The 25,829-nt window shown below is 47.0% G+C and overlaps 1 protein-coding gene across 1 annotated transcript in view; it reads left to right on the top strand.

Annotated features, from left to right (window-relative positions):
* SLC30A9 (solute carrier family 30 member 9) overlaps positions 1–25,611 on the top strand; it is a 519,567-nt gene extending 493,956 nt beyond the window's left edge. The window contains exon 18 of the mRNA XM_069201808.1: positions 24,585–25,611. Coding sequence (XP_069057909.1) covers positions 24,585–24,629 — 45 coding nt within the window. The 3' untranslated portion in view covers positions 24,630–25,611. The remainder of the gene's footprint in view (positions 1–24,584) is intronic.
* Positions 25,612–25,829: the final 218 nt, after the last annotated feature.

Genomic DNA, 25,829 nt, shown 5'->3' with positions numbered 1-25,829 from the left:
AGGATGGGGCTCTGACGTTACCTGCTTGACCTGGCCACTCAGATGCTCCCAGAGGTCCCTGCCAACCTTGGATTCAAGATGTCAGAACCCAGGGACCCTCTGGAGGACCTCTAGGCACCACCCCTGTGGTGGTGATGGATAGGGGGTGGTCAGTCCCTTATCCATTGTCCAGTTTCATGCCAGAGCAAGAACTTGAGCTCCCAGGACCAGTTTATGAACGGAGGGCACCAAATGTGTCCTTCAAAGCATACCAGTGGCTTGGGCAGGCTACCCCTCTCCACCCTCTCCCAAAGGGAATCCCTTGTTCTGCCTTTCTGGGCTTGAGCTGTTCAAGCAGCAGGAGGGCAGAAACCACTCTGAGGGGTGACAGCAGCTTGGGCTGCCCGGAAAACAGAAGGCTGGAGGGGGCAATGCTGGGTTCCTCTAAGGAGCCCCCAGAGTGCATGAAATCATACTTCCAATACTGGCAACAGTTTTCGGGTATGATTCCGAAATGTTTGATACCAAACATGCCTAGGTTGGGAGTTACCTTTATGTAGCTGGACATAGGGTAGTGACCTATGTCCAGTACACGCATAAAATGGCATCCCCGCACTCACGAAGTCCAGGAAAATGGAACTGGAGTTGGTGGGGGCACCTCTATTAGTGCAGGGGTGCCCTCACACACAGGTACTTGCACCCTGCCCTCTGGGCTAGGAGGGTCCACCATAGGGATGACTTCATGCGTCCTTTCATGCAGACTGCAATGGCAGGCCTACAGATACACTTTGTATGGGCTCCCCCTAGGTGGCATAATACATACTGCAGCCCATGGAGATCCCCTGGTACCCTAATGCTCTGGGTACCATATACTAGGGACTTACATGGGGGTACCAGTATGCCAAATGTGGGGTGAAAATGGTACAAGTAACCAAGTTGGAAGAGAGAGAGCAGAATCACTGGAGTTCTGGTTAGCAGGACCCCAGTGAACACAGTCAAACACACTGACAAACAGGCAACAAGTGGGGGTAACCATGCTAAAAAGCAGCTACTTTACTACACATTTTAATCATATCCTGAATGTCTTGGATCCTCTGTGGAAAAGGGAAGACTTTGAGCAATGCAAGCCTAATCGCCTGGAGCTCAAGAAGATTGATGCGGAGTCCAGACACCTTTAATCTCCACCTCTCCCATGTGGCTGCCCAACAATAGGAGTGACGTGTCTGTCACTACTAAAAGATCTGGCTGGGGAATGGTGAGGGATCTGCTTTTGACCCAATCCTGATTCGAAAGCCAACACTGCAGATCTTTCTCAGTCCCCTCCAAGATCTGGACCTTGTCTGAGAGATTCCCCTGATGCTGCGCCCATTGGAACTTTAGGTCCCACTGCAGAGCCCACATATGCCATCTGGCAAGTGGCACACAGGATGCAGGAGGCCATGAGGCACATCAGCCTCAGAGTTATTCTCACCAAAACCCAGGATAGAGGCTGAAACATCGGATTCGTAGCCTGAATATCCTGGACTCACTTTTCGGGAAGCTAGGCCCTTTGGCCACTGTGTCCGCAACAGCTCTGATGGAAGGGCGCGTCCGAGGAGGAGTCATGTGTGAGTTCTGCATGTTTATAGTGAAAACCAGCAAGTGCAGAAGGTTCACTCTAATCTGAAGGTGAGAGATGACTCTCTGGGGCATGTCTGCCTTCAACAGCCAGTCGAGGCAGGGGAAGACTGAAACCCCCAATCTGTGCAGATGAGCTGCAACCACCACCATCACTTTTGTGAACCCTCGAGGGGAGCTCGGTAAATTGAAAGTGCTCGTGACCTACCACGAATCACAAGTAGCGTCTGTGGGCAGGCAAGCCAGGTACATGGAAGTAAGCATCCTGCAAGTCCAACACGATCATCCAGTCTCCTGGGTCCAGGGCAGACAGAACCTGAGCCAGGGTGAGCATTTTGAACTTCTCCTTCTTGAGGAAGAGATTGAGGGCCCGAAGGTCTAGGGTAGGATGTAAACCCTTGCCCTCTTAGGGCACCAGAAAGTAGCAGGAATAACAACCACAACCTACTTCTGGCACAGGGACCCTCTGTATGGCTCCCTTAGCCAAGAGAGCCGCGACTTCCTCGTGGAGAAGTGCCAGATGATCCTCCGGTAAGCATACATAGGATGGAGGCATGGCTGGAGGGGCAGTTTTGAAGGGGAGGGAGTAGCCCCTTCGGACGATCTGCAAAACCCACCTGTCCGTTGTGATGGATTCCCAGTGGGGAAGGTGAAGGCAAATCATGCCTCCAACTGGTCTGAGGAGGGGGAACAGACTAGGAAGGCTTGGAGGCTGCAAAAGGGGCTGGGATGGACTGGGCAGACCTCTGGTTCCCTGTCCCACAGGCCTGTGGGATTCCACGTCCCCAGCCATGCAGGGCCTGGGTAGCGTGGGTGGCACGGTGGCATGGAAAGAGATGCGACAGGGAGCCCCTTCTGTGGCCACGAAAGGTGAACTGCTGTGGGCGAGGGGCAGTCGAAAGTCCAAGGGACCGAGCCATAGCTCGGAACTCCTTTAACATCCCAAGCGCCAAGTCCGCCTTGCCTCCAAAGAGACGGGTTCCATCAAAGGGAATGTCCACAAGGGATTGTTGAACATCACCTGAAAAAACAGATCTCCTCAATCAGGTGTGACGCCTCAGGGCCACTGTCAATGCAACCGATCTACCCAGAGAGTCGGTTGTGTCCAGCCAACAGCGAATAGTGAACTTCGCCGCATCTCTCCCATCAGCAACAGCTTGAGAGATGATAGCCCAGGCCTCCTCCAGGATCTGCAGCAGGACTTGCGTGACCGTATCTCTCAGTGAGTGGGTATAGCAGCCCAAAGGGCATGCGGTGTTCACTGACCACATTGCCAAACTGGAGGAAGAAAACATCTTCTTCCCAAGTTGGTTCAGTCTCTTTGATTCCCTATCCAGGGGACCAGAGGGGAATGCACCAGAAGAAGAGGAAGCCTGAATCACAAGACTTTCAGACGCAGGGTGCTGGGACAGGAATTTGGGTTCATTTGGGGAAAGCCAGTGGCGGAGGGCGATTGTCCTGTTTACAGGAGCCACTGTGCTAGGTCTGGATCAGGTGCCCAGAAGGACATTCATTAAATGGGAGTAGAGGCTACGAAGTGGAAGCCCAAAGCTGAATCACCTCCGTCAAGAGATTAGTCGTGACCGCTACAGTGGGCAGTTCGTGGCCAAGGACCTCAGCCCCCTACTGACCACCGGTAAATTGGAGGCTCCATCCACCATAGCCACGGTAGGAGGAAAAAGCATGCTAGTGTCTGGAGAAGTATCCAGACCACTGGCCTCTTCCAGTTCCTTTGCCCAGTCCATGTTAGGGTCATCCAGTTGGTATTCGTCAGGGTCCAGCGACCCCCTCCAATCCCTCCTCATATTCGTACCCATAGGAAAAGGGGTCCGAATCCGACCTGGGGTAAGTAGGACCCATGAAAGTAATTGGGAATTAGGATTGGGTCGATGTTGATCGTGGGCCCAACCAAAGTCTAGCGCATCAACGAGTTAGCTGACGCTCGGGAAGGTCGCAATAGCATGACCGGCGTACGCACCGATCTGATAGTGGATCTGAGGTCAAGGCCAAAGCCACTGGCCGGAACCTGAAGGGCCCCTAGCCAAACACCCAGGGCCCAGATGGAGCCGCGGGGTGGTCAGACTGCCCAATTGTGAGAGGCATGGCCTCATAGAACTCCTTTAGTTGGGCAGGGGTCGCTCCAGCTCCCAGAAACTTGTGGAAGGGCAGAGCGGACCCAGAAGTATGCTCCTCAGACGGGGGCCTGGAGTGTCAGCCCAGCAATGGGGTGAAGTCAAAGAAGGCTTAACCTTCTTTGACTTCTTTTTGCCTGAATGACCCAAAGACTTGGAAGAAGATTAGTGGTGTTGACTCCGCGAGCGGTCTCAAGACCTTCCTCTTGAGCAGGAGTGTGAGAAGGTAGCCTCTTTCTAGCCTTGTTACCCCCACTTTTGGCCTGTTTGTGAGTGTATGTCAGGGTGTTTGTCACTGTTTTCACTGTCTCACTGGGATCCTGATAGCCAGGCCTCAGTGCTCATAGTGAAAACACTATGGTTTCAGTTTGGTTGTTATGTGTCACTGGGATCCTGCTGGTCAGGACCCCAGTGCTCAAAGGTTTGTGGCCTATATGTATGTGTCACTGGGACCCTGTCACACAGGGCCCCAGTGCTCATAGGTGTGCATGTATATGTTCCCTGTGTGGTGCCTAACTGTCTCACTGAGGCTCTGCTAACCAGAACCTCAGTGGTTATGCTCTCTCATTACTTTTAAATTGTCACTGACAGGCTAGTGACCATTTTTACCAATTTACATTGGCTTACTGGAACACCCTTATAATTCCCTAGTATATGGTACTGAGGTACCCAGGGTATTGGGGTTCCAGGAGATCCCTATGGGCTGCAGCATTTCTTTTGCCACCCATAGGGAGCTCTGACAATTCTTACACAGGCCTGCCACTGCAGCCTGAGTGAAATAACGTCCACGTTATTTCACAGCCATTTTTCACTGCACTTAAGTAACTTATAAGTCACCTATATGTCTAACCTTTACCTGGTAAAGGTTAGGTGCAAAGTTACTTAGTGTGAGGGCACCCTGGCACTAGCCAAGGTGCCCCCACATTGTTCAGAGCCAATTCCCTGAACTTTGTGAGTGCGGGGACACCATTACACGCGTGCACTACATATAGGTCACTACCTATATGTAGCTTCACCATGGTAACTCCGAATATGGCCATGTAACATGTCTATGATCATGGAATTGCCCCCTCTATGCCATCCTGGCATAGTTGGCACAATCCCATGATCCCAGTGGTCTGTAGCACAGACCCTGGTACTGCCAAACTGCCCTTCCTGGGGTTTCACTGCAGCTGCTGCTGCTGCCAACCCCTCAGACAGGCAGCTGCCCTCCTGGGGTCCAGCCAGGCCTGGCCCAGGATGGCAGAACAAAGAACTTCCTCTGAGAGAGGGTGTGACACCCTCTCCCTTTGGAAAATGGTGTGAAGGCAGGGGAGGAGTAGCCTCCCCCAGCCTCTGGAAATGCTTTGTTGGGCACAGATGTGCCCAATTCTGCATAAGCCAGTCTACACCGGTTCAGGGACCCCTTAGCCCCTGCTCTGGCGCGAAACTGGACAAAGGAAAGGGGAGTGACCACTCCCCTGACCTGCACCTCCCCTGGGAGGTGTCCAGAGCTCCTCCAGTGTGCTCCAGACCTCTGCCATCTTGGAAACAGAGGTGCTGCTGGCACACTGGACTGCTCTGAGTGGCCAGTGCCACCAGGTGACGTCAGAGACTCCTGCTGATAGGCTCCTTCAGGTGTTAGTAGCCTTTCCTCTCTCCTAGGTAGCCAAACCCTCTTTTCTGGCTATTTAGGGTCTCTGTCTCTGGGGAAACTTTAGATAACGAATGCATGAGCTCAGCCGAGTTCCTCTGCATCTCTCTCTTCACCTTCTGATAAGGAAACGACCGCTGACCGCGCTGGAAGCCTGCAAACCTGCAACATAGTAGCAAAGACGACTACTGCAACTCTGTAACGCTGATCCTGCCGCCTTCTCGACTGTTTTCCTGCTTGTGCATGCTGTGGGGGTAGCCTGCCTCCTCTCTGCACCAGAAGCTCCGAAGAAATCTCCCGTGGGTCGACGGAATCTTCCCCCTGCAACCGCAGGCACCAAAAAGCTGCATCACCGGTCCCTTGGGTCTCCTCTCAGCACGACGAGCGAGGTCCCTCGAATCCAGCGACGCTGTCCAAGTGACCCCCACAGTCCAGTGACTCTTCAGTCCAAGTTTGGTGGAGGTAAGTCCTTGCCTCACCTCGCTGGGCTGCATTGCTGGGAACCGCGACTTTGCAGCTACTCCGGCCCCTGTGCACTTCCGGCGGAAATCCTTCGTGCACAGCCAAGCCTGGGTCCACGGCACTCTAACCTGCATTGCACGACTTTCTAAGTTGGTCTCCGGCGACGTGGGACTCCTTTGTGCAACTTCGGCGAGCACCGTTTCACGCATCCTCGTAGTGCCTGTTTCTGGCACTTCTCCGGGTGCTACCTGCTTCAGTGAGGGCTCTTTGTCTTGCTCGACGTCCCCTCTCTCTGCATGTCCAAATTGCGACCTCCTGGTCCCTCCTGGGCCCCAGCAGCGTCCAAAAACGCCAAACGCACGATTTGCGTGTAGCAAGGCTTGTTGGCGTCTTTCCGGCGGGAAAACACTTCTGCACGACTCTCCAAGGCGAGAGGGATCCGTCCACCAAAGGGGAAGTCTCTAGCCCTTTTCGTTCCTGCAGAAACCTCAGCTTCTTCTGTCCAGTCGAAGCTTCTTTGCACCCGCAGCTGGCATTTCCTGGGCATCTGCCCATCTCCGACTTGCTTGTGACTTTTGGACTTGGTCCCCTTGTTCCACAGGTACCCTAGATTGGAAATCCACAGTTGTTGCATTGCTGGTTTGTGTCTTTCCTGCATTATTCCTCTAACACGACTCTTTTGTCCTTAGGGGAACTTTAGTGCACTTTGCACTCACTTTTCAGGGTCTTGGGGAGGGTTATTTTTCTAACTCTCACTATTTTCTAATAGTCCCAGCGACCCTCTACAAGGTCACATAGGTTTGGGGTCCATTCGTGGTTCGCATTCCACTTTTGGAGTATATGGTTTGTGTTGCCCCTATCCCTATGTTTCCCCATTGCATCCTATTGTAACTATACATTGTTTGCACTGTTTTCTAAGACTATACTGCATATTTTTGCTATTGTGTATATATATCTTGTGTATATTTCCTATCCTCTCACTGAGGGTACACTCTAAGATACTTTGGCATATTGTCATAAAAATAAAGTACCTTTATTTTTAGTATAACTGTGTATTGTGTTTTCTTATGATATTGTGCATATGACACTAAGTGGTACTGTAGTAGCTTCACACGTCTCCTAGTTCAGCCTAAGCTGCTCTGCTAAGCTACCATTATCTATCAGCCTAAGCTGCTAGACACCCTATACACTAATAAGGGATAACTGGGCCTGGTGCAAGGTGCAAGTACCCCTTGGTACTCACTACAAGCCAGTCCAGCCTCCTACAAGGAGCGATACGGAGTCCAGTGCCGGGTCACCATGAGCTTTAGGGACTGCTTCCTCATAGCCTTCGGATGCATGACTTAGGGTCGTGGTCGCCCTCCAAACAACATAAACAGACCTGGTCAAGATCCGTCACCGACGTCATGCAGTGACAGTCCTCCCATGATTTGAACCCGGTCTTAGGGAACATCCTTGACGCACCAAAAAACACGCCAAAGTGTTGAAATTGGTAAAAAAAAAAAAAAAACTACTAGGGTAGGTTCTTTTCGCGCCATAAACCAGTCTACACCAGTTCAGGGACCTCCAGTCCCTGCTCTTGGCACGAAACTGGACAATGCAAAGGGGAGTGATGATTTCCCCTGTCCATCACCACCCCAGGGGTGGTGCCCAGAGCTCCTCCAGAGGGTCCCTGGGTTCTCCAATCTTGAATCCAAGGTTGGCAGGGACCTCTGGGAGCATCTGAGTGGACGGGTCGGGCAGGTGATGTCAGAGCCCCCTCCTGATTGGTGGTCACCTGGCTAATCCCCCAATCAGGGCTATTTAGGGTCTCTCTCTTGGGTGGGTCCTCAGATTCGGCTTGCAAGATTCCAGCAGGACTCCTCTGCAATCTCTACTTCGACTTCTGTCCACTGGAACCCGCAACTGGACTCTCCAGAATTCGACAATCGGCATCCATGATGAAGACTCAATGAAGCCTCTGCTTGCAACTTTGTTTCCACGGCTCCTTCCAGCTTTTGCAACATTTCCCCGGCTGTGTATCCCCTCAGGGCAGCAAGTCTTCAATCTGCACGAGAAGAGAGAAGGAATCTCCTCTGGAGTGAAGGAGTAACTCCCCTGCATCTGCAGGAACAAACTGCAATGACGACCAGCTGCGTGGATCTCCTCTCATCCCAAGCTGCGTTGATCCTGCATCAAGGGTGGTGGTCTGGAGTAGTCCTCTTGGTCCTCTCTGCCAGCTGTCCAACTTTGTTGGAGGTAAGCCCTCTGCATGCTTCTCCTGTGGCGTGGGACTCTTCTCCAGAAGTGCTGCATGGGCTCCTCTGCGACTCCCTGTTCCTCATCTAGTGGGTCTCCTGTGGGGACAGTTATTTGGACTCTCTGCCTTGCTATGGGTCCCCCTACGACTGGCACTGTGCGTCCCCGGCAGCTCCACTTTTGCTTCACCGTGACTTCTGCCCTTGCCAAGGCTTGTTGGTGGCTTCTCCACGCCACTCATCAGCTGCAGTCATCCATCCGGCGTGGGACGTCGAGTGCATCCTCCAGGAACTCTTCACCTGATCCAGGGCTGCATCCTCTGAGGGCGGCAAGTCTTCAGTCTGCATGAGAAGGAAGAAGGAATCTCCCTTGGAGAGAAGGAGTCACTCCCCTGCATCTGCAGGCACCAACTGCATCAACGACCGGCTGCATGGTTCTTTGCTGATTTTGGGCTACATGGATCCTGCTTCACTGGTGATGGTCCGGCGTAGTCCTCTTGGTCCTGTCTGCCAGCTGTCCAACTTTGGTAGAGGTAAGCCCTTGCCTTCCCACGCAGGACAGTACCCCTGTCGCGTGGGCTCTCATTATCCTAAATGAGACTACTGGATTTCTAGGCAGCAGGATCGATAACGGTGTGGGGGACTGAGTCTAACCCACGTGTAAGGAACTCTGTCACCCTAAATCCGGTTTTTGCTCCGGCTAACTAGCAGTGCCTCCCACGGGGAAGAGATGATTGGGCAGCCGAGCGCATGACATCTTTGGAACTTCTCAGGGAAGTCATGGTCACTCAGATCCAAACCAACTCTCTCATTTACAGTATGATCTCATATACAAATGACAAAGGCAGTATAAGTTTTATATAATGTTTTATTAAAACGACTGCATTTTAGATAATAAGGCATGAGCCGCAATAACCAGAACCATACAACACAGTAGGATTGAAATAGTCACCAGGAGAGTAAAACATAAGAACAAAGCTATCATCGTGTCTAATAGTTTCTACTCTCCCTCTGCTTGTTCTATTTCGAGCACAGCATGTTAAGCTTCTAACTTGCCTTTCTGAATCACTGGGGAGACATCAGCCCTCATACCTGAGCAAAGGCCTGTGATCTTGGTTCAGCATCTGCAACGAGGCAGTCAGCGTCTAGTTGTGGTTCCCTGGTCGGAATCTCCCTCTTGCGTGTATTGGGACAAGGAAGTGTTTTTATAACTAACATGTTAGCGTCATCACAAAATGTCCCTACGCAGGAATGCCAAAGACTAAACTCCTACCACGTCTATCGGCAATGTACCAGACTGTATCCTTGACTGAAGCACAGAGTGAACAAGAATGTATTATGGAGAACTCCAGTGCTGAAGTAGAATAAACAGTGTGATATGAATATAAAACAAGACCGTAGAACTGGCTATTTGAAAAATAACAGTACGAAGCCTAATAAAAAGCATTTAGAGCAAAGTGCACAGAGGCTCTAAGCTGCAAGCAATGAATAAAATACATCCAGGGCAAAGTGCACAAAGGCCTAAAGCCTGAAGCTAATGCGCAAAGGAGACGAAAAACTAACCACACTACACCCCCATGCATCGCGTCTCTTGCAGCTACCAATGCTTGTTTGCATCTCCTCCAAGGTATCTTCAGGCTCTGTGTAGTCCCAGCCCCCAGCACACCTTTCTGCTACGCACAGCCCTCTGTGTCCTTCTCCTGAGATGTGGGACCCTTCTCCAGTTGTGCTGCGTGGGTTCCTCTGTGTATCCTGGTTCCACATCCAGTGGGTCTCCTGTGGGGACTGCCTCTTCTTCCGTGGACCATATACCTTGCTGAGGGTCCTCCTTTGACTCCCCCGTGGGTTGAGTCCTCCTGGACCTTGCTGATCTCCGGCAGCTCCACTTTTTTCTTCACTGCGACTTAACCCATTGCCAAGGCTTGTTGGTGGCTTTTCCACACAACTGACCGACTGCAATCATCCTTCTGGCGTGGGACGTCAACTGCATCCTCCAGGAACTCTTCACCTGCTCCAGGGCTGCATTCCTGACCGCCTTCGTCCTACTGTCAACCAACTACCGCATCCACAGCAGGGTGGTTAGTAGCTGCTACTCCTCCCAGACTCTTCTGTGACTTCTGGACCTGGTCCCCTTCTCCCACAGGAATCCACCGCTGGTTTCTTGCAGTCTTGTCTGGGTGTTGCATTTTCTTCCCTTTTGGGTGGTTTGGGAACAATCCAGTAACTTACTCCTTTCTTTCTGGTTGCTAGGAGGAACTGTGGTACTTAACTTTAGGGTTTCCTAGTACCCCCCAGCTCCCCTCTACACATTACCCTTACCTAGGTGGGGGTTCTGTGTTTGCATTCAATTTTTTTAGTACATGGTTTGGGCCCCCCCTAGGTCACTATTGTCTATGCATTTGCACTGTTTTCTATCACTTTCTAGGCCTACTTCTGATAACGAGTGTACATATTTAGTGTGTTTACTTACCTCCTATTGGAGGGTTCCCTATCTAGTATTTTGGTACTGTTTTACTGTAATAAAGACCCTTTATTTTTTTAACACTGAGTGTTTTCTTTCATGTAAGTGCTGTGTGACTACAGTGATATTGCATGAACTTTGCATGTCTCCTAAATAAGCCTTGGTTGCTCATCCACCGCTACCTCTAGAGAGCCTGGCTTCTAGACACTGCCTACACTACACTAATACAGGGGATACCTGGGATAAGTTATAAGTACCTTGGGTACCCACCACGCACCAGGCCAGCTTCCTACAAAATGTTTCTGGCAGACGCTAAAATTCTAGTCCTGATTGCCTTGCTGGGTCTATTGGCTTCTTTCATCACCCTAGTTACAAATGCAAGCTGGCACAGGACCTCAGAGGTGCGCTTGAGGTGGTGTGGAGCTAGGATGTGCGACTACCTCAATCTTCTGGCACCAATGCAGACGCCGTGCTCAAAATGGAAGTCCCACTTTGATCACAGAGGCCACTTTGTTAACGCCCACGACTGCAGTGTTGAAACTTTGCGGGGGCACCCCCCTTCAGTAGAGACTTTTTGGAGGCCTACGTGCCCAGGAGCCCCGGCCACCCTACTCTATGGCTTACGGCGGCTGGCATAGAGGAGTCATTAGGGCTTTGACTCTGGTGCAAACTTGCAGCTGGCTCAGTTTTTTGAGGCTGTGTTGAGGCCTAGCCGCAGCTGTGTGTTTTGATAGACTGGTGCCTACTGTCTTATTTCTGTAGACGGTGAGTGGGGTGACAACTAGTTGTCCCTTCGTCCCACTGCTCCAGGAGTCCCGAGCCCCTGGTTTTTGTTGCTGGCCCCGTTCCTACAACGATAAGCTGAGTTGGGGGCAACAAGGCCCTTCTTAAGATATTTTTAGGTGGGGCCAGCGCACGCTGAAGTAAATTTTGTGGGGGACCTCCAGATTGTCTGGGGACCTCCCCTTCCTGTCGCTGCTGCTGTGACTGGAGGTGGGGGACCGGTCTGTTCCCTCTCGGGGCATCTGCCTCACTTTATTTCTTCCGGCCTTTTATCCTGACTGTCTCCTACCCTCCATTTCAGAGCCCTGGTTCTTCAGCTGATTTGTCCCCGTTTTGCCACCCGGGGAGTTGATTACTTTTCCTGTAGCTCTACTTTTTGTGCTCCCTGAGGTCCTGCGCCTTCTCTTGGTGCCATTGCGGGGCACACTCAACTCTCTAAGGATGACACGGCTGCGAGCGCTCCCCAGCAGGGGATCAAGCAGGGCACTGACAGCAGAGACACGCATAATTGGATGACAAATTTGAGAAACTTCTGGCCCCCCATTGACGCTTCTTGGGAACTGCTGGAGTGCAAAATTGACTCTCTTTTTGTCAATCTGGGTCTTAACCGTGAGGATACGTGGAAGGTGTCAGAAAGGGTTACTGGCCTGGAGACCATGTGCAGACCCTGGCGCCTGTGGCTCAGTCAGTGGATCATCTCTGCTCCTGAGTCATGCTTCAGTGTCCCCATGAATGACCCGGGGAGTCGGGGTAGTCATAATAACGTCCATATTGGGGGGCTACCTTAGCATGCTGAGGGGGACTCCCTTGTTGGCTTTCCCGGAGACTTGGCTCCAGGAGGCTGTGGCCCCTGAAGGTGTCTCCAACTTCCATGCCTTAGAATGTGCAACAGGGTACCGGCTCACGAGACTTGTCCCGGGGCCCCAGAGTAGTATGTGGTGGCCCGCCTTCTGCATTTCATGGATCATCTCCTACAGCAGGGCCGTGTACACAACTCAATGCCAAAGTGTCTCTCTACTCTGACTTTACTCTCCAGGTTCAAACGCTGAGGGCATCCTTCATGGCGGTAAAGAAGCAGCTTCACGACATGGGACTGTTATACTCCTTGCTGTTGCTTGCTCGCCTGTGGGTCCAATCTGAGGATAAAGTGCATTTTTTCACAGATCCGTCTGCGTCCTGGGACTGGACTGAACTCATTTACAAGGGCACAGTGTGGCCTGAGACGTCTGGGCCTAATTAGTCTTCTTGCAGCATGTTCTCAGTAGCCAGGAGCGATGCCCCACTAGTATGCAGGTGGTGCCGGAACAGTCGAGGGTGGTTGAGATTGCTGCCACATTGAGATGTGGCAGTGACCTTGTGCGACCCTTTTCTTCGGCGAGCTGTTCCTCCGTTTAGGACTCTGAAGACTCCACTACTCCTGGTCTTAAAGACCTCCTAATTGGGGCCACTCTCAGGTCTGTGGACGAATTGGTTTAAAGTTCTCCATTGGGAGACCCTGGGTGTTCTGCCTTGTTTATATACAGTGTTCATGAGGTGGGTTGGTTGCTGGCTGTTTCTTAATATTTTCTTTCATTAGTTCTACCTCATGGGGTTGGGTGGGGGCTAGAGAGAGGGGGCTTGCAGACTGCGTTCTATTGGCTTTCTTTTTTGAGTGTTGGTTTCCACATCTTGCTGGCTGCTCTCTCCCCACTTCACTTCTCTGATATGGATCTAATTTACCTTCTGGCTTTTAGGTGGTTCCTATTTGGAGCCTGTGTGTGGGGATATTTGAACTGGATGGTTGCATGTCTTAGTCCTTTGGGTGTTGGGGACACTATTGGTGTATTGTTTTGTGTTTTATTGTGTATTTGTTTATTTTCCAGAGGTGGTACCTATGAGGATGTGGTGATGTGTGTTTGGAACAGTGGGGCCCGTTTGGTTCAGTGAGCTTCTTCTGCCAGCGGGTTCCCTCAATGTTTTTTTTTCCCCCTGATTGGTCACTCATGGCTGCTCAAATTATTTTGCTTACATGGAATGTGTGTGGTCTCTCTTCTCCCACTAAGCTTATAATGTGTTGTCCTATTTGAAACAATAGGAGGGTCACCAGGTTGTGTTTCTCCAGGAGACCTTATAGCGACTGAGGTCCGAACTCTTCGGGGATGCTGGCGGGGCCAGTGCTATGCTACTTCTTAATCTGCCTTTTTGTGGGGAGCTCTTATTTGGATTAGGCCTGTGTGATATATTTCTCACTTCTTTCTGTGGTCTCAGCTCTCTCTTTATTTGTATATAAAACAGAGTACCGTTCTTTTTTTAGTCTATGATTGTTATGTTACCTTGGTTTCCTTCCGCCTTATAGAATTTAGAATGCTATGCTTTGAATGTGGCAAACTGAGGCTGGCTTGGAGCTGAGTGGATGGAGTTTCCTTTTTCTCTACAAAAAATATTGGATTTCTATTTGACATTGCCTCAAAGATTTACTTGAAGCTCCAACTTCACACTGGTGATGGGGATGGGATACCCAGATTGTGTGGATTCGGATTTCAATAGTCTTTTTTTTTTTTTTTGCAAAGGAAACGCCAACACAGGATTTATTTTTGGATCTTATCTGGACATTTAGACTACAATTTTGCTCTTCTATCTTAGCTACTGTGACTGATACGCTGGTCTTTCTCATCTCTAACGAAGTTTCTGAGTTAATGTTTTGCGTTCTACTGCTGTCTTCAACATAGTTAGTTTACGCTTGTGCTTTCCAGAACGCTCAGGGTTAAGCGCACCTGGCTGTGTGAAGGAGCGGGCCTCATGTTTGGAGGATTATATCTTCTTACCAACGTATTTCCTCAAAACTGTTTTCTTTTAATTCCTGCATACCTAAACTCTGCGGTTTTCACGCTGGGGCCCCATTTGGTGTTGCGTCACGTTTGGCTGGAAGACTTGCGTCACTGGGAGCTCCAATTGCAACGTGCTCCATTCTTCTAGCGTCCTACTGTTGCCAGGAAGCAATATGCAAGGATTTGCTGGGTGGCGAAGTGTCGCTGGGGGCTCTGCTCACGACGTGCTACATCTTCGTAGCGTCCAGGCATTGCCAGGCAATTATGCTGGAAAGGAGTTTGAACAGGCAATTAAGAGCGTGGATGATCACTACTTACCGAAGATTTCTATAATCTTCAAGAGATTTTATTTTGGCAGAGAGAAACAAGGTGCTGATGACTCTGTAGAAGATTTTATTATAGCTTTATGCAAATTAGCTTCTTCATGTAACTTTGGTGACCATGTTGAAGAAAGGATCAGGGATCAATTTATGTTGCAGTATAATTCTGATAAGATCGGAGAGGAGCTATAGGCCATAAGTGATCCTACTTTAAATGCGGTTACCCCGACAGCCAAACGAGTTGAGTATTCATTAACATGCATAAAAGAATTACAAAAACAAGAAGACTCATCTTTTATGGTACAAGTTGCACAAGACATTTTCCAACAGAAATTCTTATTCTTTGTTTTAGGAAGTCCTAGTCATTACGCTAATGTTAAAGATTATCCTGCTGTCCAAGCAATTTACAAGAACTGTTCTAAAAGAGAACACTTTGCTAAGTGTTGCAGATCCAAAAGTGAGAAAATGAAAGTTAATGAGTTAGATGTTAAAGATAATAATCCGGTCAAGTTATAAGTAGTGAATGTTATAAGTTGTATTACAAGTAATATATGTGAATATCCTTCAGATAAGGTCTGTGGTTACGGAGTCCAGATCAACATGATGATGGACTAGATGGCCTTATTTTTTCTGGCTTCTAACTCCGATTTTGCTAAACACTTTCAAGGTAAGGTTAAATTAGACAATCGTGATGTTTCTCCCTATATTTATAGAGGGAAACCCATTGAACATTTTGGATATTTTCTTGCTGACATTGTATTTCAAAGGAATCACATGCAATAAAAAGTATAGGTTCTCGTCAAATGGGACACCAATTTGAGCTGGCCTCATCAAAAGATGGTAGGCATTTATCTGGATCCCAATGCTACACCTCAGGTCCAAGTTAGAAAAGTCTGCACTGAGGTTTCGGATTTTGTTAGTTCTAAATTAGACTGTATGAAGGCATTTCCTAATATTTTCCCAGAGAAGATTGGGTGTGTGAAAGGATATGTACATTGCATTCGGCTTAAAAAGTGTGCTGTACCAGTGACATGCAAAATTAGAAGTGTTCCTATTAATTTACAAGATGCTGTCAACCAAGAACTTGACCGTTTATGTTCAGAAGCTATAATTGAGGCGGTGGAGTGGATATCTTCAATAGTTGAAGCAACTAAGAGTTCAGTTAAGCTCACAGATTATGTATTGATTTGAGGCAACCTAACAAACAAGTTTTGTAGGACATGTTTCCTCTTCCTAACATTACGGAAATGATGAGTATTCTTAGAAAGGCAACATTTTTATCTAGATTGGACCTAACGGCCGCATTTCATCAGATGTGTTTCGATTCAAGATTTCAACGATTATACTGCATTTATAACTCCTTTTGGTGTCTTTAGATTCAATAGGATGCCCTTTAGGTTGTGCTTCGCGATGTCAGTATTCCAATGGCTGATGAATGACATGCTGGGAAAGACTCCTGAATTTACATTTTTCCAAGAAGATATGCTTATTTTCAGTGATACGTTAGACTCACATTTAGAGACAATCAAGGAGCTGTTACAAATCTTTAATGACAAGGGTATCACACTTAAGTGAAACAAATGCAAATTTTGTCTTCCGGAAATCATATATTTAAGGCATGTAGTTTTCGGCGAGGGGGTGAAACCTAAAGAGAAACTGATTAAAATCATTGCTGATCTATCTTCGCTTGACAAAAAAGATGTCCAAGCCTTCTTAGCTATGGCAGAGTTCTACAGTAGGTTTGTGTACAATACTGCAAGACATATCTGTGCCATAAGGGAACTTCTGATAAAAAGGGGACAATTTAAGTGGTCAAAAGAATGTCGGAAAGAGTTTCTTGATGTAAATAATTGTTTATGCAAAACCCAGCATTTGAAAAGTTTTGTACAAGGACTGCTCTGCTATGTACTTATAGACATCATTGGGAAAGGATGAGGGGCATTTCTCAAACAAGAACAGAGTAATGAGATGGTTACTACTGCTTACAGTTCAAGATCCCTTAAATGTGCAGAATTCAATTATTTAGCCATTAAAAAAGAAGTGCTTGCTGTATTTTGGACAGTAAAGAAAGTAAACAGTTTTTGTGGGGAACTGAATTTGTGGTAAGGACCTTTGCAAGAAGTGTTTGGAAAGAAGGGTATTGATTGTTTATTTTCTTGTATCACAAAATGGCTTGTAACATTGCAGGATTTCAATGTCAGAGTAGAATGTATATCTAGTGTAGAGAGTAAAGCTGCAGATTCTCTTTAGTAAGAAATCTCTCTAGAAGATACGACTGAGGAGAGTTGGTGGAGAGATGATTGCAAAGTGTGCAAGATTACAGAAGGCTGTATCACAGAGATTGAGTGGCCAGATGAGATTCAGAAATATGAACAATTAAGGGAAGTGCAGACGTTACTGCAGAAAAAATATGTCTGGCGAAAGGTAAGTTTGGATGTTTTGAGAGGATTTGTGAGCAACATCTTGGTACCGAGAGGGTGTTCCTGTAGGACTGTGGAGTCCCTTACTAGATATAGCTCATGAGGTTCACCAAGGAATCTGTAAAACCAAAGAACGCTTAAGAATTGTATATTGGTGGCCGAGGATGGATTTACTTATTGAAGAATTGGTAAGAGATTGTGCTGACTGTAGATACAGTGATACGATGCTGAAGATGAGAACAGCACCCATGATTTGCAGAAAGATGCCCAAGGAAGTGTGGGAAGAAATTGCATTGGACATTTTAGGTCCAGTTGATAACAAGAGAAGAGGTGGAAGATATCTGTTGACTTTAATGGACATGCTGTCAAGGTAGCCTGTAGTGAAAGTAGTTTGTGATACTTCCTCAAGTTCTTGAAGATGTGTTTACACTGGACGGTACTCCAAGTTGTATTCTAACGGATAACGGAGTCCAATTTACTTCTTCTGAGATGCAGTCATTTTTAAGGAAGGGAGGTATTACTCTAAAAAAATGTTCTCTGTACCACCCTGATACTAATGGCATGATTGAGAAATGAAATTGCATACTAAAGGAGTCCGTTCAAATTTATAGATCACATGGTAGGGATTGGTGCAAGGTTTTGATGGCAAGAGTAGTGGAGTACAGATTTACCCTCAGTAAAGACAAGCCCAGTACCATGTTGTGTCCTCCTTGGGTGAGACCTTATAACTATCAACTTACTACTCTTGTAAAGAAAAAAAAAAAAGGAAGCAAGTAGAAAAAGGGAATTGCTTGTGTGTGAAAAAAGATAGGTGAATTTTTATTGTATCTTTCAATGTGTGTTTGGGGAGGGGGTGATGTGATATCTTGCTCAATTCTTCCTTTAGTGTCTCTCTCTTTATTTGTATATAGAACAGTGTACCATTGTTTATTAGTCTATGATAGTTATGTTAACTTGGGTTTCCTTCAACCTCAAAGAATTTAGAATGTTATGGTTTGAATGTGACTGTGGAGAACTGAGGCTGGCTTGGAGCTGATGGAGTTTCCACAATAAATCGTGGATTTATGTTTCACATTGCCTCAAGGATTTATTTGAAGCCCCAGCTTCACAGCCACAGGTTCCTCTCTGTTTGCCTAGGGTGGTGCCCCTGCTTTCACTTATGGTCCCCTGTTGGAGAATGGTGGGGAGTGAGTTTAACTGTGTCAAGGATTTAAGTCTGGATTGTTCTAATCCGCACCTGTGTAGTGCACCCACGGGCAGACTGGCAGCGGCAACCCATTTGTCATCTAGCCAGTGAAACTTGATAGACTGTTGGTGGGTTCATCACCCAGAGGCTCGTGTTTACTCCTACCACTCTGGACTACATCATCTCCAGGTTCATCTTGACAGACTTTACACACGTAGAGTGCTTTATGGCAGAGTGGTGGGACAGGAATATTTGGAGAAAATATTTTATGACTGCGTTCCTCTGATGGGTACATTAAAATGGCCCTCATTAAGGCCTAGTGTGCATATCTGGTGCTTTGATCGGGCTCTCTTGGACAATCAGGCCTTCTGGGTTTTATTGGAGCAGCTTGTGTGTACTCCTACTGCAATAGACTACATTATCTTGAGATTTGTCTTGACAGGGTTTACACTTGTAGGGAGTTTTATGGCAGAGTAGTGGAACTGAAATATTTGGCGAAAACATATCCTGACCAATCTCTTGTACTGGGCATGTTCATTGGTCCTCATCTAGGCCTAGTGTGCTTACATGGTGCTTTGATCTGGCTCTCTTGGACGATCAGGCCTTCTGGGTTTTATCGGGAGAGCACATCTCTCGGTACTGGACAAGTAATGCTGGTTCGGCCTCGTCATTTTGGGTAGAATGGGAGGCTATGAAAGTATTGACCGGGGGGATACTGGATTTCTAGAAGAGTGGGGGTACGCACCCAGCTTCTTTCAGATATTCATCGGCAGGAAGTGGTGTTCGATGGTCTTCCAGATGGGATGTAGGGGACTCCTGGATGGTAGGGGTCGCCTTCTGGAAGAGCCAGAGAGGCTATTTGGGCTCATGGAGCACCTTTGCCGCTTTGATTTTAGGGCGTATGCAGCTAGGGCACAAGCTGAGCAGGAGAAGTCAGGCAGGATGTTGGTTTGACTTTTGTGAGATTTCAGGGACGTTCACTCTATTCTTCAGGGTATGATATAGTCACACAGGAGGAGATCAATTTGGTGGCCCTACAGCACTAACGTGAGCTGTACTCCTCGGGGGTGGAGAGTGATGAGGGGGTAGTGATGAGCTATATTGCAGATGCTCCTCCAGTGTCCTTTGAGTCTGCGGTGGTGGATCAGTTGGGTATGAATATTGCAGAGCAGAAGGTAAAGGGAGCAATTAAGGAGATGGCAAGGGGTAAGGTACCTGTCCTCAATAGGATTTACACAGCCTTTGTGTCACACCTTGTTCGTAGGCAAGTGGCACTTTTCAATGACTCCTGGCAGCGTGGCCCGCTCCCAAACTCACTGTGGGAAGCAGCCGTTGGGTCACTCCCTTTCTGTCCCTCTTCTTAATTCTTACCCCCCCCCTCTACTATTCTTAATGCAAATTTCAAAATTTTAAGTGACATTTTTGGCGGCTCGATTACTTCCTCATCTGTGCTCTTTAGTCCATCCGGATCAAACTGACTTCATCGCGTTGTGTAGCACCATGCCTAATATCCGGCAATAGTTTCTGGCCTTAGACCGTCAGGAGCACCTTCCACTAGAGGCACTACTCATCTCGCACTTTTGGAAAGCGTTCAGTTCGCTCTGCTGGGAATTCCTGCATGCAACTATGATAAGCATGCCCTTCGTCAAATGGACAAAGTATCTTTATACTGGTGTTGTGGCACTGGTACTTTGATATCAGATGTCTTTGCAGTGGAGCTGGGCATTCAGCAGGGTTGCCCCTGTCACCTTTATTATTTGTGCTGGCCATGGAGCCCTTTGCCTGCACGGTTAGCCGGGGACTACACAATTAGGCCCTGAGCATTGCCTCAACTGTACTTATTTCTCTCTGTACATGGATGACATGAGGGAGAGACATCAACCTCCTTGGGGCAGTGGCAAAATTATTGGACTTTGGGGTTTATTCTGGACTTCTGGTCAGTTGGACTAAGTCACGTGTGTATTACTTTAGGGGGGGAAGCCCCTGAACATGGTCCAAACCCCATGGCCCCAACATTGAGATGAGAGCATAATAAGGTTTGGTACCTTGGAGTGACTGTTTACCACGCCCCAGATTTGTTATGTAAGGGGATATTTGGGTGTGTGTTGGCTGGGCTGCATTGCTTCATTGCCTTCTCTGGACTTCATTACCTTTATGGGTCAGTGGACGTATAGCAGTTTCCGAGATAATTATATTGCTTTATTTGTTTGCAGGAATCCCATTGGAGTTGCCCCAAAGATTCTTTCAGGAGCTAGATAATTCGCTTCTATCGCTTTTTTGGGGCACCTCGAATCTCTGTGTAACCCTCTGGCAGTTGTGACTGCCTGTGGCTTATGGGATGACAGATAGAGGCTTTCCTCTGAATCCTTCCTTATGCTTGCTGGGCCTCCCCGAATGTTCGGTCGCTCGAAAGGCCCCTGACACGTTCTTAGATCTGGCCTTGATGCTTGCACTCAGGCAACTAACCCTGTGTTGGAAGTCTGTCCGGGTTCCTGGTGTCTATCACTGGTGGTCAGAGTTGACAAAGTGGGCAGACCGTAAAAGGGAGGTGATTCACAGGGAGGAGGCTCAGTCAGGGGTTGAAGTGGTGGGAGTTGGGGGATTTGGAAAGTACTGATATTACCTGCATGGGATGCGCTTAGCACAGAGATCTGATGGAGAGCAACCATTGCCAGCATCAAGGACATAGGACACTACAAGGTCTACTAATTGTAGGGCTGCAGCACTCATCCTCATCTTTCTCCTAGACTGAGGTAAGGGTGGAATTCCCCTTTTTTCATCCTCATCTTTAATCAAATCTAGGATGGGATCATAGGGCTCAAAACAGGTGTTAAAATCTCCCATAATAATCATACGGTAACTTTCACTATAAGTGTTTAAAATGCTACCCAGAGTTTTCAAGATCAAATATTCTTTATTTTGTGGGTAGTTCTGTTGTGAACATTTACTAAAAGATGAGGAATCCCTTGTTTTGGTATCAGTCTGAGTACTAATAAATCTGGGAAGGCTATTCCCACTTTACTAATTAAGTGCTGTTTTTATCCAGATGATTAGCCCTCCAGATGGTCTAATCCGCCTTCCCTTGAATTCTCGGGCTTCAATACTATATGTGTTACAGTCTAATCTATATATTTGACTAGTGGCCCAACTCTGGCTCTGTCCCTCCTAGCACTGCTGCTTGACAGCTAGCCAATTGCCATTCCTGACACCAATCTCACGCTGCCTCGGCACGCTCAACGTCTCTGCCAGCCATCATATCCCTTAGACTTTCACACTGATTCCTACATTCCTGAAGGAGGTGATGGTGTGTGGTCCCTTCGAAGATCCTGATGATGACAGCTAGTATGATGAACTTTGAGATGGCATGGGTCTGGATGCCTCCCCAGGCCCTGGTGTGCTTTTCCCTCCAGGCCAGGTTTTGGTGGAAGGTGCATCCATTTGCCACCTTGATGCGCAGGGCAGCAGAGGTCCTTGACCCCCAGCTGAGATGCTTCAACTTGGGATGAGTTCATCTGATCCCATGTTCCCCTTTTAACAAATCCCTCACCAACATGCTCCTGGGGCCTGGACGAAGCCTTGCGCAGGGGCTCCTGTGCACGGAATGATCAGCACTGTCCTGCCTCAGGAGATCCAACCTTCCTTTTCCTCCCCAGATAGCCTGGTGATGCAGGCCTCAAAGGCTGAGGGTCATAGACCATGTACTTGGTGGCTTTGTACCTCTGAACACGGCTGTAATGTCAGGACATTTTCCTGATTGTGCAACACCTTGCGGAATCTCTGAACACCAGGGAAGACAAACTCAGCAATCGGCAGCTACACACCAAAGTTGGTGCAAGGTCCCTTCTGAGACTGGGGAGAACCTTGGTTAAATCTGTTTGCAATGACTGAGAATGCACAATGTCAGCACTTCTGCGTCCTGAAGTTTCCTAAATGGCACTCACTCAGAGACTCATTTCCTCTCGAGTGGGGCTCAGGGCTCCTGTAAGCCTGTCTGCACTGCTGCCCTGAGTTCTCAAGAAGATCAGGAAAAGTCAGCGTAAATCATCTAAGTGGTTCCAGGTTGGGCACAGCGGGTTTGGTATCCAGAACTCTTGAGCATGCACCCGAACCTGCCCACACTCCACTTTAATGCGTGGAGATTGAGCAGCGACAGTTGAGAGTTTTCAAACTCCCTCTTGAAGCTTGTGGTGTCATTTTGGCAGTTAGGCATCCCTCTACTAAAACAGTCTACATCTGCCATTGGGATAAGCTTGGGACTTGGTGCGCCTTGCGCCATATGGACCCCTTTTTTGCGCCTCTTGCTGAGGTTTTGTTTGCTCTCTTTTTTTTAGCCCTGCAAGACCTGGATCTCAGCACAATTACAAATTATCTGTCTGCTATGTTGGCTTTCTTGCTGCTGCTGGATCAACCATCCCCCTTATAAGGTACCAGGGGTTACTAGGTTTTTGGAAGGTGTGCAGCATGTTTTTCCAACTTACCCCTTTTGTGATGCCTCCACGGAACCTAAATCTTGTCCTCACTTGTATTATGTGTTCTCTCTTCGAGCCCCTGTATAGCTGCCCTCTGCTGATCTCGATGGCCATTACATCGGCCATGAGGGTCAATGAGCTTCAGGCTCTGTTGGTCCAGGTTTCATACACCACCTTTATCTCTGACTAGCTGGTTCGTCTGACATGTGCTTCGTTCCCCCCAAACGTTTTCACCCCTTTCCACGCTGGCCAGAGTATCACTTTGCCTGCCTACTACACTGTTCCTCAGCTGTCCAAGGGGGAGGAGAGACTCCCATCAACTGGATTCCAAAGAGCTCTATCATTCTATACTAATTGCATCAAAGACTATCAGGTGGACGATCAGCTCTTTATTGGGTTCATTGGAGCAAAGAGGAGCAAGGCAGCGCAGAAGCAGACCACCTCTGATGGATTGGACTCTGCATACAGATCTGCTATGCACTGGTTGAGAACCAAGCCATTAAAGGTTTACAGGCTCACTTCACCAGGGCCAAAGCTACTACGAATGAGTAAGTGCGGGATACCTGTCCTGGACATCTGTCAAGCTGCCACACAGACACCCCTCCATATGTTTAAGAAGCACTACTGCTCGCTGAGTCAGGTCTGCTGTGATGGGCATTTTGCCCATTCGTTCTTCCTGGACTTTTTGTTCTAAACCAGTTCGCAGATCCACCTCTGGGAAGGTATGGCATGGGCATCTTCTTTTCTATATATAGGCATCTGATGTTACTTTCGATGCTGACAACACCAGCGCAGAGCTGAACAATGATCCAGTCTGACGCTTGGGGAATATTCTAAGGTTAGGAATTTGCAGTTAGACTGTCTGTACCGGAAAAGGCATTACCAAGTTAAGTAACTTGTTCATTAACTTTACTTTAATTCCGTTTTTTGACCAGGACTTAATATCTTAATTGTTAGTGAACAAGTGAACCTAAATTTCAGCAGCACTAACAAAATTTTACATTTTATGCCTTTTTTTAAATGTAAAGTAGTGTGCTATCCCTCAGTGGCAATCCAAATTCATATGGTAATTGTGACTTTACACGGTTACTTTCATGAGTGCTGTTTGTTGCTTAATGTTGAAAAAAAACATTTTTTGTTTTCAGATCCAGTGATACCTTTGATCTGATTTTAAGGTTTTCGTTGAGCTGACTGCCTATACCATATTTTACCTGCGTATGTATGACTCTCTCCGTTCCCCTCCGTTACTGCGGCACCACCAAGAGAAAAACATGTAAACCGTAAGGCTTTCTCAGGGCCTTATGACATGGCCCTGTACGCCTGAGCTACTATTTTGCATTAGTAGTTATATAACATGAATAGTAATGGGACTGTTGTTAATTAACCGAGTTTCAGATGGCATACGTCAAATGGAGCTATATTCATATATTTGCATTGCACACTTTTTTCAAAATGTTCACACCCATATTCAGGGTCTGCAACTTGACCAGTAAGTTATACTTACTTTTGTTATGTCTCCCTTCTCTTGTTATAAGTGGTGGCTGCATGAGTTTTTACTCCACATTGTTAATATCACTGAAAAGTAAAGGGTGTATGGTATTATTATTGAATAATAATATACCATTGGTGGGTTAACGAAGCCTGTGAATATTTTATGTAAACATTTTCTATCCAAGTAGTATGAGGAAAAAAGCATTTTTTATCTTGAAGCACGTTTGAGGACATGCGTAGCAAATATTTTGTATATTAATGTGTAGTTTATGATGGTAACTAACCTTCATAGCAAAACTGTATTACATTTTAATAACTTGGTGAATGTTTGGTCATATGGAAGCATGTTTCTGGTAGAGCTTAGATCAGTAGAAATGTTGACAGAAGACAACATAAATCATAAAGATGGCTGTGCAAATTAATTATTTTAATCAGGGAGACTGATGTCTCTAATTAAGGTACCTATGGGTTTATTTGTGGTATTGATACTCTCTGCATGTTTAAGTGCATACGTTCTTCCGAAAACAGCAAATCTTGAAGCCTAATTTAAAGTTCCATCTTTAAAAATGTTTTCACTTGTGTTTCAGCAACGAAATCCCGATGTGCGACATGTAGATTTGGAAATTTTGTAGCCCTTGGAGAAATTGAAGAAACTTGTTGGATTGAGTAACATCAATGCCTGTTCTCCCAAGGAAGAAAAGCTAAAGAAACAATGGAAGCCATTGCCCAATTCTACCGATTTGTATCGTTTGCATGGTGGATATCTGCACAAGGAAGGAAGGAAGCTCAATCTGGAAACCATTAAATATTATTTCTGCTGAGAAACTCATCATATTTATTTGCAAGTGTCCCTCATAGAACTTAAATAACTGGGCAAACACAATTGTAGTTAGCATTTTCTGAGTTATATTGCTTTTTGGTGAAGAAGCCAAGTCATTGAAAGTAATCCACTTCATCAGTCACTCCATTGCAGCCTGCTGTAGTCCTCTTCCAGCTGACTTTTGAGAATTTATTGACTGGTGCATAGCCTCTTTGAATAGTTGTTTATTAAGTGTCCTGGTACTCCTGCTCAACTACCTAATATTCATAATTAAGTTAATGCACAATCATCACATTTCACTGTTTATAAATGCATTCTTTACAATTTCCCACCATTTTACCCTTGGTTGGATCAATATTTGCAGCTCTGCGACCCTTGCTAGAAACGTACTAGTTCAGAAGTCCACTTTAACCACACAAGACGAAATGCACCAGTATTGGCTACAATTGCACAACTGTATTTTGTCCTTGAATTGTAGGTCAAATATACCCAAACTGGTAATCTTTTGTGGGCTTATCGGGCTTTTATTTAATTGTTCTTAGTTTGATTAAATCTGACTGACATGTTGAGTTCCTTGTTGATTGTTTCGACCTTACATTTCATAGTCCCCCATGCACCATTTGATTTTTAAGAGGCTGGGAGCTTTGGCGAATATTTGTAACATTCAGGGAAATAGTACAAATATTAAAGCCGTCTATTTTAATTTATTTAGTAAATGTAAAAAAGCAACTTCTGGAAGAGATCTCAAGTTAGAATGTAATTACATTGGAAAGTAAAAGCTTTGAATACAGAAACGTGTAGAATTATTTTTGATCCTATGATCTGTGATTTTTGTGTCACTAGAATATTTCCTAAGGCATGTGCGACTAAGCACACACCTTTGTGTTGAATTCACTGGGGACGGGAATAAGCTTATGAGCTTCTGCTTTGCATCAGAAAGAAACTGAACTCTTTATAGATTGTTTTTTTTATCAGTAGGCAACAGAGGTGTTAGTTTGTTGGAAACCACATC

The sequence above is a fragment of the Pleurodeles waltl genome, chromosome 1_2, assembly GCF_031143425.1.
Source record: "Pleurodeles waltl isolate 20211129_DDA chromosome 1_2, aPleWal1.hap1.20221129, whole genome shotgun sequence".
Taxonomy (NCBI): Eukaryota; Metazoa; Chordata; class Amphibia; order Caudata; family Salamandridae; genus Pleurodeles; species Pleurodeles waltl.
This window is presented reverse-complemented; position numbering and strand designations above follow the sequence as displayed.